General features: G+C 39.1%; 2 protein-coding genes across 2 annotated transcripts; one reads left to right on the top strand and one right to left on the bottom strand.

The window, feature by feature from the left end:
• The first annotated feature begins 367 nt into the window (after window positions 1–367).
• On the top strand, window positions 368–6,399 carry LOC149027677 (protein-tyrosine phosphatase). The gene is made up of 5 exons (XM_089164839.1): window positions 368–615; window positions 712–847; window positions 993–1,060; window positions 1,154–1,240; window positions 6,031–6,399. The coding sequence occupies exons 1-5, from the start codon at window positions 439–441 to the stop codon at window positions 6,118–6,120; spliced, it is 558 nt and encodes a 185-aa protein (XP_089020965.1). The 5' UTR covers window positions 368–438; the 3' UTR covers window positions 6,121–6,399.
• A 1,970-nt stretch (window positions 6,400–8,369) lies between these two features.
• Window positions 8,370–13,966, bottom strand: LOC149027676 (serine/threonine-protein kinase KIPK2-like). The gene is made up of 3 exons (XM_089164786.1): window positions 13,600–13,966; window positions 11,044–13,032; window positions 8,370–9,533 (listed from the first exon to the last, which is right to left on the bottom strand). The coding sequence occupies exons 2-3, from the start codon at window positions 12,795–12,797 to the stop codon at window positions 8,699–8,701; spliced, it is 2,589 nt and encodes an 862-aa protein (XP_089020912.1). The 5' UTR covers window positions 12,798–13,032; window positions 13,600–13,966; the 3' UTR covers window positions 8,370–8,698.
• Between the last annotated feature and the right edge of the window lie 3,514 nt (window positions 13,967–17,480).

Here is a 17,480-nt window from a genome sequence, read left to right as displayed (position 1 = left end):
CACTTCCATCAAAATAGATTCTACATTAGTGGCTTTGGAGTGTCTTAGACTCTTAGATGTCTTTGTTCAAAGGACATATCCGGGGTTCGACTGAATCCGCAAATGCCCAAGTTGCATAACAAGGCCATGGATGGCGGCTGAATATGAGAGAGAAACCTGAACCCTGATGATGGCCTTGCAGTGTAGAATAGTATCCTCTCGATATTTACGATTTTACCACTCTTCTCTCTGCCCCTCCCATTTTTCTGCAGAACTCGTTGTCCGTTCCCTGTGGTTCTAAAAGTCTAAAACTCCATTTCTTTCCAACGGCACATTTGTCCTCGCCTCTGTAGCTTTGCTTCATTCCTGCTCTCCCAATAACATAAAAGGGCAGGCTATCAGGAGGGTCTCCTCCTTCCGTCCTGTTCATCTTTTAGAACTTGCCCTCTGGACTCAGCAATGGCTTCTAACTCATCAACAGAGACAGGAACCAAACCCTTCTCTGTTCTCTTTGTCTGCCTCGGCAACATCTGCAGAAGTCCCGCTGCTGAAGCCGTCTTCAGGGAGATCGTCATGAGAAGAGGGCTTGAATCCAAGTTCTTAATCGATTCTGCCGGCACAATTGACTTCCATGAGGTGTTGTTCCTGCTTCATCTCCATTTTTATTAGCACTTAAAAGTTTCTGGTTCGCTTAAAAATCTGTTTTCCTTTTTTTCTTTTTTTTGGGGAAAGGGTAACCCAGCTGACCCACGGATGAGAGCAGCTTCCAAACGGCGAGGGTTTGAGGTAACTTCCATATCGAGGCCTATACGGCCATCTGATTTCCTAGACTTCGATCTCATTCTCGCTATGGACAAGCAGAACAGAGGTAAGAGATTGAACCAATCTATATTCGATTTCTATCATATAATACCTTCGATGGTAATGCGTGGTTTGTTTTCCTTTTTCTTCCTGATTGTCGAGTTTCGCTCTCTTTGGAATTCGACATTGAGCGATTTCTGCTGTTTCCCTAGATGACATATTGGAAGCCTTTAACAAGTGGAAACTCAAGGAGACACTACCATCCGATGCCCATAAGAAGGTCTCTGCTCTGCATAGCTTCTGACTTGTGTTTATCCTAGATGAACCTCCTAGAGGTTGGGATTGTTACCGGTTCTATAAATTGGATGTGCAGGTTAGGCTAATGTGCTCCTATTGTAAAAGACATGATGAAACTGAAGTTCCAGACCCTTACTATGGTGGACAGCAAGGTTTTGAGAAGGTAAATTTACTACTCTTCCCTTATCAGTTGGACCTGAATTCTGTATTCTAGTTGAGAAATCAAAGTTTTTTTCTGGATTGCCAACTTAGATGATTATAGTAGACATATTAGATCATATTCACCTGTAAAAATGAGTGAGATTGCTTGATGTTGTTGTATTAATAGTTCCATGAAGTGCCAATTAATGGTGGCCAAGTTATCTTGCTAGCTTCAAACAAGCAACGGAATTGAGCTACACACCATGATAGTTCTCTCTAGATAATGTCATAAAAGCGTGTTAGCACATTTGATGCTTGTCTTAGTTACAAAGACAAAAGTTGGTTTCTAGTCCTAGCGAAAAAGAGTTTTCGTTACATATAGACTTCAATGATAGGAGCTATGTAATTGGATGTCTGGTGTGAAATATTGGAGAGTTAAGAAACATCAATCATATTGATAAATGCAATATATCTAGGATGAGGATGTTGAGATGAAGATGTGAAAGTGGAACAATAAAGGAGGCAAGGACATTTGTGCTTTCAGGGAAGTGGTGGAAGAATGTGGATTTGTGGACTTGGGATGTCAAGGACCCAAATTTACATGGAATAATAAGAGAAAGGGTACTAGAAATATCAAATCTAGAATTGACAGAGTCTTTTCAAATAGCAAATGGATCCTTGCTTTCCCAGAAACACAGGTGTTCTCACAACCTGCTCACAAGTCAGATCATAACCCGCTTTTGGTTGACATTGACAGCCTATCCTTAAGGGGAGAAAAACCCTTACGTTTTTACTCTATGTGGCTGCGACATCCAAGATGCGAGAAGTTTATTAGGGGAGGATGGACATCTGCTCCCTCAAGTAATTCTCTTCCAGTTCTGAACAAACTTGCAAACTGTAAGGAAAGATTGTTATATTGGAATGGATACACTTTTGGGCATCTATAGGCATCAATAAATGCTTTGAAGAGGCAATTAACTGCCATTCAAGATATGAATGCCTCAGAGTATACCCAACATCAAGAAGATGAGATATCTAGAAAACTAGATGAACCACTGGCATGTGAAGAGGAATTTTGGAGGCAGAAATCAAGGTTAGAATGGCTGCAAGGAGGTGATCGGAATACTCAATTTTTTTCATGCATCAACACTACAGAGAAGAGCCTATAATAGAATACTGAGAGTCAAATTGAACAATGGGGAATGGTGCTCTGATGAATGCAGGATCTATCAGTTGTTTGCAAATCACTATAGGGAGTTGTTTACATCCCAACAAGTTGATGAGGAAGCCATGACTGAGGCCCTTGACTGTATTGCTCCAGCTGTATTTGAGGAGGACAACTTGGCCTTATGTGCTTGCCCTGGAGAGGAGATAAAAGCAGCCCTATTTGCTATGGCTCCACTTAAAGCCCTCGGAGAGGATGGTTTCCCACCTCTATTTTTTCAGAGGTTTTGGGAATTGGTGAAGGATGATATCTGTTCTTTTATTACTAACACTTTCTTGACAAGTACCATCCCACAATAGATCAATAATACTCTGGTGTGCCTTATTCCAAAGATCCCGTGTCCTGAAGGAATTGATCACTACAGACCCATTAGTCTCTGTGGTGTGGTGAATAAGATTCTCTCAAAGTTGATTGCTACAAGAATCAAGCCTTTCTTGCCAAATCTCATAGATGAAGAACAATCAACTTTTGTCCCTGATAGGTTGATTTATGATAATGTATTCCTTGCTCATGAGGCCTTTCATTACATAAAAAAAGGGAAAAAAGGGAAAGGTAAGATGATGGCATTGAAGATTGATTTAAAGAGAGCCTATGATAGAATGGAATGGATCTTCTTGGAGAAAACAATGCTGAAGATGGGATTTAATCATCATTTAGTAGGGATTATTATGGCGTCAGTGACATCAGTGAGCTACTCTCTTATCATGAATGGATCTATCAAATGCACAGTAAAACCATCGTGAAGAATTCGGCAAGGTGACCCGCTATCCCCGGCACTATTTGTTATCTACACTAGCACTAAGTGCAATTCTAAAGAGAGGAGAAATGCAAGGGGAATTACAGGGGATTCGCATTCGGCGAAGAAGTGAACCGCTGTCCCACCTCCTATTTGCAGATGATTGCTTGGTCTTTTCTGAAGTACGGCTGCAGGAAGTGCATAATATTAAAATGGTGTTGGATAGGTTCTGTAAAGCTAGTGGACAAGACATCAACAATAGAAAATCCTTTATTTGTTTTAGCCCAAATACTCCATCAAGTCTCAAGGTTGGTTTTAAAGAGTGCTGAAATTACCTTATGGAGATGGGCCATCAAAATACTTGGGTTTGCCGGTAGTGATTGGAGGAAAGAAAACCGAAATTTTTCATGATATGAATGACAAATTAGTAGGAAAAATCAGTGGTTGGGCTCAGAAATTGCTCTCTAGTTCTGGTAAGGAAATCCTTCTTAAGTCCTTTGCTCTCCCATCTACTAATTATGCAAGCCAACATTTCAAGCTACCCAAGTGTCACCATAAGAAGACCCAGAAGATGGCAGCTAAATTTTTTTTGGGGGGGCTGCGAAGATAAGAAGTTTATTCACTGGTTGTCTTGGAAGAAACTCACACACTCAAAAGAAGATGGAGGCCTAGGTTTGCGAGACCCTCTCCTTCACAATAGAGCATTGCTTTCAAAGGCTGCATGGAGGCTTTTTAATGAACTCGACTCATTTTTTGGACGGATTATGAAAGCAATCTATTACCCCCATACATCTTTTTAGGAAGCAAGGGAAGGTCATAATCCTTCGTGGGGTTGGCGAAGTATCCTTGAAGGGTTACAATGGAGGGTTGGAAATGGTGATAAGGTGGACATATGGGCTGCTCACTGGATCCCAGGAATTAGCAGAAACTTGCCTATGAAGCCTTTCAACCAATTGGGGCTGAATGTTCACAAAGTGGAGGAACTTATAAACCCGGTAGAGAGAATCAGAGAAGATGGAAGAGGGATTTGGTGGAGCAGATTTTTGAACCTACTGTTGCAGCAACAGTGCTTCGCATAAACCTATCCATCTTTCCTCATGAGGACAACTTAGTATGGGCTGTAGACAAAAGAAGTATGTTCTCAATCAGATCAGCTTATCACCTCCTTATGAACCTGCAAGATGAAGAGGATAGACTTCATCCATCTTCGTCTAGGGTGGATACTTAGAGTAGGGTCTCAAGAGAAGTATGGAAGAAGGTATGGAGTTGCTATACCTTACCAAAAATCAAGAACTTCTTATGGCGAGCTGTAGCAAATGGAATTGCTTGTGGGAAGGGGCTCCAAAAAACACAAATACAAGTCGATCCTTCTTGCTCTTGTTGTGGTGGGCCAGTTGAGGCAGTCGAGCATGTCCTCCTTCACTGTCCTTTTGCTAAAGCCACATGGTTTGGTAGCCCTCTCTCTGTCACTTTTGGCTATAACATGAATATGAGCATTTCAGACTGGATTCTACAATGGAAAGAATTTTATGCGGTGGATAAGGCTCAAGGTAAACAGCTTGAATGCCTTGCCTCTTTCATTATGTGGACACTATGGTTGACAAGAAATGAAAGATTGTTTCATAAGGGTACCTTTCAGCCCCGGGATGTGATGGAGAGAGCAATCCACTATGCACAAGAATTCATGGATAGCAAGCTGCCACCAAAGAAAAGTAAGCATAACCAGCCTCAATTTCAGCGAAGAGTGTCTTGGATTCCACCACAAACAGGATGGCTTAAACTAAATGTGGATGCCGCAAAGGTTAAAGCTACAGGTGTGTCAGGTGTGGGATTTATTCTAAGGAATGATGAAGGTCATATTGAAGTAGCTAGATCAATACCCATTATATTTGGAGATGTGCTTGAAGGGGAGGCTATGGCAGTGAGGGAAGGCTTGAAGGGGGTGCTAGAGTGGAGACTTGAACTCCTAGAAGTGGAATCTGACTACAGTGAGCTCAATCATTTCCTTCTTACATGATGAAGGGAAAGTTCCCCCTCTTAATGCCCAACCACTAATCTATGACATCTGCTGCCTCACCTCAAAGTTCAATTCTTGTATTTTTTTCTTATGTTCCTAGATTAGCCAACTCTGTGGCTGATAATCTAGCAAAGGCGACCTTGTTGTGTTTGTGTGCGACTACTTGGCCTATTGCCACTCCGTAGTTGAACGAGCCATTGGCTGTTCCCCACGTGTAACTCACATTTTTCCTTTGAATGGATGAGTTTCATACCCACACAAAAAAAAGTGCAACATCAGTAAGGATAAATTAGGGATGGGCAAACAGGAGCTGATTGGAGTAGCTCCAATACATTATAAGCTGCAAAAACGTCTTCATGAAGCGGCACAGTCTGTAGAACGAAAACTCTAGATGTTCCAGTCTGGAGGAGTGATTTGATTGAGATTAAAGTCAAAAAAAGCTGGGTAAACACAAAATGACTTTAGAAGAAGTGATGAGGAAATACGTGCATAATTCAAAACTTGTATATAGTGCAGTTTGAATAGAGCTGATTGTAAGATAAGTGTAAATGTGAAGAAATCTGGGAGGAATCCACACCCTTCCTCAAAAGGTGAGTGATTTTATCACTTGGATTTAACATTTACAAGACATAGATTTTGCTACTCTCAAAAACTGTCATTGTAACAGCCAGTAGATAGAGGTTGAGCAAGTCACAGTTACATTTGAAATTTGATAAGGTAATGTTGAATTTTGATGGCAATTTCATTTCCCAACAAATACTCTTTCAATTTTTCACAATTGCTACCTCTAACCATACTAAGTCATTTACTAATACAAGAGCCCTTATCTGGCAGGTTTTGGATATACTTGAAGATGCTTGTGAATCGTTGCTGGACAGCATCTTGAATGAGAACAGCTATATTTTGGATCCACAGGTCATGTAATGAAAGTCTGTTTATAATTGTTGATTTGAATTTATACAGAATAAGCAAGTGTTTCTAAAGCATTCCACCCTATGAATTTTGTTGGGGTTAATCCTCTTTGATGCCCGCATTGGGAAATATTTTTCCTGTTTGATGAATATATACTTGATTATCAAAGTCCGATATTAATACATCCATTAAAACAAGTTCAAGCTGCCTCAAGCTCATCATCAGTGCATCATAGTATTCACAGTGCACGATATTCTAGTAGAGATTACAAATAATGTATTAACTAAGACTTTGTAGTTGGCAAACCTTGGCAAGGGATTATTGCCTAAGAAAGCATCAAATCCAAGGTTTGACTTTTATATCCATGGAGCACTCATATAAGGAATTTTTGGTGCTCTTCACTGTGGTGGGGAAGAGAGTGGTGCTTAACACAATTTATATTAAAGCAAATATTCTTATAGGATTTTTTATTTTTTTTTTTTCATTTGAGTCTTATCTACCCGGCCAAAGGTTCTTTTCAAGAAGATGGAACATCGGTCATCAGCCACTCTGGTCAAGTGGTCATAGAGTTAGAATTTGATAATGGTTATCAAATGGTTATTCTACTGGAAAAAATAGGCAAAGCTACCTCTGCATTGGTGGGAATATCCTTGTGCTCTGAATACATGTTAGACTCTTCTTCGATAATTTGTAGGAAAAAAAAAACCTTAAGGCCTATGAGTGCTGATGAAAAATAATTTTTGGTGTTTCTTGATTGGAAAAACAAAACAAGAAAATCAGCCAAAAACCATTTAATAGAACTGTTTTGTATGAACTTTCACATGACTTTTGAAACACATTGAAAGAGAATTTCTCTTTCAAGAATCAAGAAGCAGTTTTGACACGACAACAAATTGTTGTTGCTTTGTTTCTCGAAGCAAAAGTTGTCATGAACTAGCTTTAAATGAAAGAGTTTAGGAAGGAGTATTACTAAAATCCGACATTCTGCTACAACACTGTTGATGGTGTCTGTACTTCCAAGAGCAAATTTTCCCAAATGTCTAAAAAAGTGTTTTTGGGTTTCTCGAAACAAAAGCACTTGGTAGGTTATAGATGGGTTTATTTTCCTTAAAGATTCCATTTGTTTCAATGTAAAATTTTAACTCAAAATTTCACTACATCATAGTCATTTAATTTTATGAATTATTCTGCGAATCCAAATAATACGATTTATTCTCTCGAATCCGCATTTTTTCCATTGATTAAGTAAAGTTCTCAACCTTTACCCAAATAAAAATCACGATTAATTCTAGCAGAAGATTTTTCCCTAGGGTTAATCTTTCTTCTTCTTCTTTCTTCTATATATTCTTTCCATACAATCATTCTACAAACAATTTCTGCACTCCTTAGGCTTGGATCTCTTGGTGGCTTGAGTTGCGGTTCATTTGTTTGGCATTACAAATGTTAAAGCTCCAACTTTTATGTAATACTCCCATTCTTCCTCCTACAAAAGATTTATGCATATTCCTATGCAATTATCTCTCTGTCGATTGATTGAGAATAGATTCTCGACTTGAGAACTGCAAATTAAGCTGGGAGGCTAAGCTCTTACCTGCTCTTTGACCGAACAAATAAACTAACTCATCCAATCATTCCGAATAGTTCCCTAAGATTTCCGGATCGAAAATAAATTCAGTTTTGGTGAGGTATTATGTTTGTTTTCCTCACATCCGCACTAACATGTGTTCTGGGACCACTCTTCTCTTCCAAAACCCAACATCCAGCTGGCAAGAGCCAAGAAGTCTCAATCTTCGCACCTAATACCCAACAACCCCAATATCAAAGAAACAACTCTTGAACCTCTTACCCCAAAGAAAGAAAAAAAGAAAAAAGCCAACCACCTGAATCCATAACAAATATAAAAATTTAAACCACAAAAAAATTATGTCTCTATCTAAGGGCATACGTGTTTGTTTTTGGAGATCGCCTGCTCCCCCAACTGTTGACCTAAATCCCATAAGATTAGTGATAAAATTTATTTTTTAACATTCTATTATTTTTTACTTATGAAATGCACATAATTTGTCGTTGTAGCAGTTTACATAACACAAAATGCTCCCCCAAGAGATGATTGACACTCGTGTTTTAGATACAGAAATGGGAAACCAAAAAAAAAATCAGGCCTACTCAGGCTGGTAACTGAGTTTGGCCAAAAAAAAAAATTCAAAGGAGCCCCAACGATACCCTTCTCTCTTTAAGACGCCAGAAAAATAAAAAAAGATAAAAAAATTCTGGGCTCTGACAGTTTGATTCGTGGAATCACAAATTGGTCTGCAAGCTCATCCAATATGGGGACCTCACCCAAGGCCATACCAACACGTCTACGCAGCGACACCAGAAAGCTGAGATGCAGCTAGAATATTACACGTTACAGAGGAAAAATGACTCCATTCCCTTCACCTTTCATATTATCTCACAAACAAACTTACCGGCAACTTAAACATCTACTTTTACAATTACAGCTCACATTTTCAGTTTATAAGGAACAATATAATTGGAGTATCTGCTTTACAGAGCCAAGAAAACCAGCTTCTCATTGTAGAAAACTTTGCTAGAACAACTCAAACTCCAGATGCTCCTCGCTATACTCCAAACATTTGCTCTCCTTTTTATACAACTCCACTGCAAGATCTGTGAACCTCGGCAGCTCTGGAGGGATTGCACATCGTACAAGTGCCCAGTTCAGGCCCTCAAAGAAAGAGTGCTGCTTGATTTCAGCGGCCCCCTTCGTGGATCCCAACCTGTTCTCTGGCTCCTTCACTAACAATCCTCTGATCAGATCTTTTGCCTGCAAGCTGACCATTGGGCTTTCAGGAAACCTGAGACCCTGTAACACCACATTAGCCAAGGTTTCCTCATTCCCCGAACCCTTGAAGGGTGTTTTGCCAAACAAAAGTTCATACAGAAAGATTCCAAACGTCCACCAATCCACAGCACTCCCGTGACCCTCCCCTTTGATGATCTCAGGAGCCAAATACTCGTGGGTTCCAACAAAAGAATTAGATCGTGCACTGGTTGGCTCTGCCACAAGCTGTGGCAGTGGACGTACCTGGGCAACCATGTCTGAATTTAGCCTCTTGGTTTTGTTTGTGGAAGCAATAAGCCTAGGTGTAAAGCATGATACGGGGACCCAGGATGGTTGCATGCAGAAGGGGTGAATACAACTAGATTCTGAACATGGACCCGTTAACTTTTTCTCTGAGTCCACCATGGACGAAGATTTAAGAATAGTTGGGCTCACAGTGCACCTGAGGGATAGATCAAAATCTGTGAGCATGATGTGGCCATCTTCTCGAACCAGAATGTTTTCTGGTTTCAGGTCTCGATAGATAACCCCAAGCATATGCAGATACTCCAAGGCTAAAAGGACCTCAGCCGCATAAAACCTGCACAAGTGATGGCATGAAAATAATCCAAGAAACAAGACTAGAGTTAGTTGTGGATGACTAATTATGCAACAAGTACCATTTAAAGATGCCAGCAAGAAAGGGACAGTACAAAACAGTGATCATTGATATAGAGGAAGATCTACCAATCCATCTTAAAAAGAAATATTTCTTCCTCCCAGGATTAACAAAATAAAACAATCACATTGCACAACAGAAATATCATCATTTCGCATCTACAAAGAAAAGTTGCATTGAACTAGCTAGATTCACATCCTAGTACCTCACACCAGAGCAATGCGAAGGATACAAAGGGCAGCGTTATGGATGTCAGCATTTCTTAAAATTCTAACGCAGTTAAAACAACATGTGCTCAAGACAATTCCAACTGTTTTACTTCAGTGGGTAGTGGCAATACAACTTTTTTTATTTTTTCAGTATTCAGAAAAGGAAGTTGCAGCCCAAAAGTAATTGCTTTTACTAATAAAACTCACTTCGATGGGGATGAATAAACATTGCTGTTCTTATTTACAAGCTACCTCATCCTCAGGGATAATCAATTAATGCAACTTCTATTTCACATCCAACTTCATACAAGCAGTGGAGCTCTACTTATAGTCTTAAACCCTCATCCATTTTCCTCCCTTCCCCACACCTTCCCCCCCCCCCCCCCCCCCAAAAAAAAAATCCATTTTCATGCATAATTTTGCAACTATATCTCAATTTCCACCCCTGCTTCTGAAATGCTGACTTAATGAATTTTGGCTCTATTTCTAAACCTAGACATGCGCAACAACCAGGATTTGTTTTGCGACAATCTGTTGTCATAAATCCTAGAATGCAGACTTTGGCAAAACAGTAAGGTTGGTCCACTGAGATCTAGCAGTTGGGGCTTTGAGTGTGGAAACAACCTCTCAATGAAGCAGAGAAGGCTGCATCCATTATGACCCTCCCCAGACCCAGCAGCGGTGGCAGCATTGTGCACTGGATACATCCTTTTCATTCTGTAGCCATAAACCATCTACTATCACTCAATCAATAAACTCTAAATCTGTCGGTTCTAGTGTAAAGCCTGTAGCTCATTGAAGCATCAATTAAAACTAAATTTTGAATGCTGGCCTATCTAGATTACCCAGTTAATCTCCAAGAGAATTAATTGTTCCCTACCCAACAGAAAATTCAAAAAGGATAAATTCTTAAATGTTCGTTGACTTAAGAAACAAATGTTAGTTTTTTATTTCTGGGATTGGGGAGTTGCAGAGCTTAAGTACTACGAGTAAAATTTCTAGCCCTGAAGCACATGTAACTTCATTGACATGATAAGGAGAAATCTAAGAGCACCATATAATTCATAAATCATAAACCACCTGCATGAGAGTATCACTCACAGAATATATGCACAAATGCACTAATAATTAAATATGCATCCAATGCATGGCCAACTCAACTGTCGGCACTCAAAATCAATTGCATAGACTAACAAAAGCAGAGCTTCAGTAAACATTTCTACCTTGCTGCTTGTTCAAGGAAACTCCTGCCTGGTTGCTTTTGCCGGAGGACATGCAGATCTCCACCTGGACAATAATCCATAACCAAGCAGGAAAGCTTCTCTGTCGTAAAATGAGCGTATAGTGTAGGGAGAAAAGGATGATCCAGCATTTGCAATATTTCTCTTTCCGTTTGGGCCCTTGGCATCTTCTTTCTGCTCGCCAAAAACTTATTATCCATAACTTTCAAAGCAAATAGGCAGTTTGTACCCATTAGCTCAGCAAGATAAACAGTTCCAATGTCTCCAGAACCAAGGCGCTTATGCAGCCTGAAGTGCCTCATCCCTAATCTTCCATGCTGCATCTGGACATGGTGGATCGCTTCCCACCTCATGTCTTTTGACATGTGCGGTCTATTGCCACAGCTAGACCCACTTAAAGTGCTCTCCTCACTAATACTTGTGCTACTACTGTACTCACCATTGCTACTTTTAGAGCTCTGTGAGAAATCTCCCTTCTCTTTTGATCCCGAGGCCACCGTAACTTTTGTCCCAACAGCTCCCTCACTGTCACACTTATTCAAAGTGCAACTTGGCTTACTCAAACCATAATCTGTATTCTTTGAACTGACTTCAACACTTTGGCTTGTACTGATTGATGCTGGAGAAACAGGTTCTTTCCACGAATTACTTTCAGTGCAATTGTCAGTCTGGCTAACTGATTTGCTTGTAATTGGACTCAAGCCACTGACAATTTTATTGCTCATACAAGAACTGCTGGTGGCAGAAGTCAAATCTTGCTTCCCTTTCTTCTTAACAAAGCTTTTGTTTCTGAAGACAGGCTTGGCTAGATGCATATTAGTGCCAGCAGACTTGCTTATTTTACTACCATCTCTAGAGCTGGGCAATGAATGTACAGGATGTAGCTTGCCTCTCTTCCACAGATCCTGTGTTGAATTTTTTCTCCCAACTTCTGTTGCGGCGGGAACTATTTCACCTACTTCTAATACTTCTCCACCAGCACTAGAGCCAGATGTTGAGTGAGCAGACTTAGACTTCCATTTTGAAACTGGTTCTATATTTGATGTTTCAGACCCATCTGTTGATGCAGGAACAATTTCATCTTGTGGCAGTGCTTGAACTTTGTTTTTGGTTTTAACAGCAAATTGTGGGGAAGACTGAGCATTATGGCTCAATACTTTTGCCTTGTGAACTTGTCGGAATTCTGGTGTCTTCTCAGAGGAATTCGATGAGCTATCTTCTGGCACAAAAGAAATTTCTACAACACTCCCTTTACTTTCATCTAATGGACGACCAGATTCACTTGCCTCAACTACCACTGCTCTGTACAGCCTCTTTATGGTTCCAGCTTCTGAAACCACAGATGCTGGTTTTGATAACCGCTTCATTGCCGCCATCTCTAATTTCTGTGATATGCACAAACCCCTTAATGCCTGCTTCAAAGTCACAGACTCAGATATCCCAACTCCCGATCCTTGGGATGCCCCAGCTCTAACCGGCTTCTTCAAAGCATTCTTCTGAAATTGTCCTGTATCTCTTTGGTGTAATTGACCCAAAGCTCTGGTTGATGTTCTGAGATCAATTGCCTGGAAAATCTCATTAAGATCATTCTCAATAGAATAATTACGCCCATTTTGCAGGATAGGGTGTTTTCCCGCTTTATCATCCTTTCTTGACTCAGCACTCCGTGTGTTAGTTCCTTTAGAGCATTGATCTAAATCCTCAACAATTTCATGGGGACCACATAATGATGCCATTTTTCTGGGCAGCCTATACTACCGAGTCAAGTCAAATAGTGATGAACGAAAGGTGGAATATGGCATCTTAAGTTCATACTAGCCTGATTCTGAAGAAACCGATTGGGGTGGAAAGAGCATAAATATCAAGGAGTACGACACAACTTCCTTTTTAATTACTTCAATCATACTGAACCCCGAATATGAAGAGTCAATAAAATTTGTAATACTCGATGGAAGATCCAGCATTATAGTCCTGGCATGATCACCAAGGTTCAGTTAAACAGAATGCAACAAAGAAACCCTCTTTCAAACAGTAATGCTAGCAACTTATATATGGATATTGAATTACAAAAAAAACTAACACGAAATTATTATTGATCACTTAAGATACTCCACCAATTTGATCCGTATTTATTAGGGCACCAAGACTTAATCGAGTCAAACGTGACATTTGCACAAATACCATAACCCAGATCGCCAATCAGATTAAAAGTTCAAAACAAAATGAAGCACAAAAATCCCCCTTTTTTGGTCATACTCCGTTGCTGATTCGTCAAGAATACGGAAATTTTACAGAGTCAAGGAAACAATCCTTACGGCTATACACGCAAGACTGAGGATTAAACCAATAGTACTCGACAGAAAAATGTAAAAAGGAAGACGAAGAGATAAACAAGAACCGAAAAACAGCGTAGCCAGTGACACTTAAAACGCAAGCCTAGAATATATAAAGGAGTCCAAGCAGTACAATTAGGCAAGAAGACGAACCCAGAACCAGCAATACCGATTAAGAGAACAGAAGAGAAAACAAGAACCTTACCTGCAAAGACTCCAGACCGACCGCTACCAAATCGAATTTATAATCTATACATGATGTCTCCAAAATGAAACCTTTGAAGCTTTTTTAGAGAAGATCTTTAGCTGAAATGAAATGGTGTTCATGGTTCAGGAGAGAGGTCGGTTTAACAGATGGAAGAAGAAAAAGAAGGAACTGGAAGATTAGATTAGGACATTAGGGCACGAGGAAAAGGTTGAACGTTAATGAGGAAAGCAACAGGGTGAAGTGCAGATCACGAGAAGTCCCACCGCGTTAATACTATTTCGTTTTCTTTAATGGCGGAAATTTAAGGAAATACGAATCCGAGTTACTGGTGACTGGTGAGTCTGTACAGATTTAAAGTCAGAAGTGTAAAGACGAGAGCGAGAGAGAATCATGATGATTATTATTTTTATTTTTGCTAACAGAGAGGGGGAGCTGGGCCCTCTGTGTATGACTGGTATGAGTTTGATAGGCAGCTTGTCGTGTTCTGTAGACACACCAACTCACGAAGTGCACAGTGAGGCATTTCATTTCAAATTTAAATTTTATTTCTTTTTTTTTTGGAACTTTAAAATTTATTATGAAAGCAGAAATTAAACATCTAGGGCGAGTGGCCTGGCTCTGAAGATCGTGGATATTAGTCCAAGTTTTAAATTAGGGGATGCACTAATTGGAACAGGAAACAGGACTGGTGGACGATGGAGGTAAAAGTGTAAAACCCCCTGGATTTTTCAAAAATAATACTAATCTCCATATTTTTTTTAATTTTTATATAAATTTTCTTCATTTTTTCAGTTTTTTCTCTTTCTCTTCCCACGTGTGAAACCTCATTAGTTGGCCTCTTCAATTAGATACTCTATCTCTTTCTCAATTTATATATATATATATATTTATTTATTTATTTATTTATTTATTTTTTTGTATTATTAATTTAATTCAATTGGTCTTATAGATGCCAAACAATAGGCGAACAAACAAAAAAAATTAAAAGTCTATTTTAGACTTTTTAAATTTGAAATCATGCTTTAAATTTCAGCCTACTATTTGGCATTTAGTGTGCTTCCGCAGAAATTTTTCCCTTATAATGGTATGGCAAAAGGCATTAGTTCTTCAGGCGGGGCTCGGCATTCTTCACCCCAAATATTGAATCCTGGGTCCGCCCCAAGTCACTACTATAATTCTTAATGTTCCACTTTCTTCCACATCAAAGCCTAATAGAGTTATCTGAAAGCACACAACAACGGAGATATTCATAGTCAAAACCGCTTATAAGTTTCCACCAATCATTGTCAACTATAATCTAATGTTTTAAGTATTTCACAAACTATTCCCTATGTTTCATCTTTAATTTGGCATCAATTATGGACAATTCCTTCACCACAGCATATTCTTCATTTTGGATGGAAAATTAGTATATAATAAGCTACCAACATCAAATTTATTGATTCACAGAGGATGTAACGTCTCACCATTATGCGTGTTTTGTGGCTCAACAAATGCAACACCCCAACATATATTTTTGTCTTGCACTTACACAACAACAATTTGGAAATGTTTGGCCCTTCCATCATTTGATGATTCGATATAATATCAATTCCAGATATAAACTATCATTCACCAGTATTTTCACTCACATTGTAGGTACTCTCTTTCATTTGAAGATTTTAAAAAAACTAACCCTAATAGATAATTTGGAGATGTTTGGCCCTTCCGTCATTTGATGATTCGATATAATATCAATTCTAGATATAAACTATCATTCACCAATATTTTCACTCACCTTGTAGGTACTCTCTTCATTTGAAGATTTTGAATTTTATCGACAAACCCAAAATCCAAGGTGCAAGGTATTTTCATTGGATTGAACCGCCAGCAAGATGGATAAAGATAAATGTTGATGGTTGTACCTTTCATCAAAAGAAATAAAAAATGGATTTGGGGGTATTGCAAGAGATGCAGAGGGGTGCTTTTAAATTGCTTTCGGGGAGGGTTGTGGACATCAGGATGCCAATGCCATTGTGGTAGAAGCCTTAGCAATTCGTAAAGCCATACATCGGGGAGCTAACATGTAGATATCACAGATTTTGATTAAAAGCGACAATCCATGTCTAATCAACATCTTTAACAATGGGTCTCAATCAACGTGGAAAATTTCTCATATAATTGATGATATTCGGGGACGACAACAATCTATTTCACAAATTTTGTTTCACCATATCCATGGCGGGAAACTTTTCAGCAGACTCTATAGTCAAACATTCTACCATTCAATAGAAATCTTTCCTTTATTTAATTACTTTGTATTAAATGGTTTCTCTCTCTCTTAAGATCATTTTTTTTTTACAACAAATAAATGCACCAGGGGGTGACCTTGTCCCCCTGCTCTACGCAATGTTTAAAACTCTAAACTTTCGAATTTGATCTATACAAGCATTAGTCCTGTGAACTACCAATGCAAACATTAGCCCGATCAATTTTATAATTCCATGAAAAACTACTCAGATTTAGTAATTACTATTAAGTGGATGGATTGAAGATGGGTATATTCGCTCATCCTTTTGGAATGATAATGGTTTCATCCGGTCTATCAAGGCCTGTGCTTCTTTATCGTGGGGATTACACCATCTAAATGAATATTGACCCTTGATTTTTTTGATAATATACACATTTACATGAAAGCTAAATGGGTCAGGTTGAGGGCTAGCCCAGTCCAAGATTGACCTTGGGCTAGGTTTAAGAGTGAGGCCTCAATTTAGGCCCATCATGGCCTGAACATGGGTTTGAAAATCTTAACACAGGCCCATCCAAAGGCTGAAAAACCTGCCATTAGCCCTAAGTTTATCCGAGACAACTTGGGTTGCACCCCATGTGTTCTTGTCTTGTGTTCTTGTAATCATGTCCACAATGGCTGAAAAAATGATTCCCTACCGTCTCCATTTACGAGAAAGACGTATCATGTTAACGCGCCGATTGTGGGTTTTCGATGAAAGCGCACAAATTAAGTTGGTTCATAAATTAAAAGACCCTAAACGGGGACCGCTCCGGTTGTTATCGTTGTAGAAATTTCCTAATATGTCCTCCGATTAGGGTAAATGATTTGGTTTTTTTTTTGGAATAACTAGGGGTGTCAATTTATAGTCCGAACCGTTAAAACCGACGCACAGGCCCGTTAAATCCGAATCGGCCCAAACTGAATGTTAATGGGCCGTAATTGGGCTAAGGGTTGTGGAGTCCGCATCAACCCAAAACCAAACCCCAACCCGTTAGAACCCGTTTTGTAATTTTACATTAAATAGTATTTGAATCATTATATTACCATTAGGTAGTTGGTATAGACAATTAAAAAAAATTAAGCATGAATTCAAAGATCAAATAGTCATTTTACATCTTAATATCTAGGTTCTTGATTCTATAAAATGGGTGGGGTTTTTTTTTAATGGAAATTGACCAATAGCAACTTTGTTTTCCATATAATTTTCACTTTTGTTTTAGGATGCTCAATTGTTTATTCTTGTTATTTTTCTTACACACCATAAATTGTTAGTTAACCCGAATCTAAACCGTTAGTTAGCCCGAACCCAAACTGCACCAAACCGAAACCGCACCAAACCGAAACCGCCCGAAACCGCACCGTTGACACCCCTAGGAATAACATAAGGAAGCTATTTTGATATTATGTATACCATCCGTGCAAAAAATGAATCCATGATGTCTTCATTAACAGGTGTAGGTCTTACTAATTGAGCAATCTTACATTGACACTGAATTGGAATTTTCACGCCCCTCATTTTTTATTTTTTTTGGGTATAAAGCTAAATCTTATCACTTATTAGATAGTTATTGAAATATTTCTCTAAATAAAATAGTCAAATTTAGGTGGA

Source organism: Hakea prostrata, chromosome 1 (assembly GCF_041222555.1).
Source record: "Hakea prostrata isolate BN-2017 chromosome 1, UWA_Hpros_2, whole genome shotgun sequence".
NCBI lineage: Eukaryota > Viridiplantae > Streptophyta > Magnoliopsida > Proteales > Proteaceae > Hakea > Hakea prostrata.
Note: the sequence above shows the minus strand (reverse complement) of the source record. Positions and strands in the feature narration are given on the sequence as shown.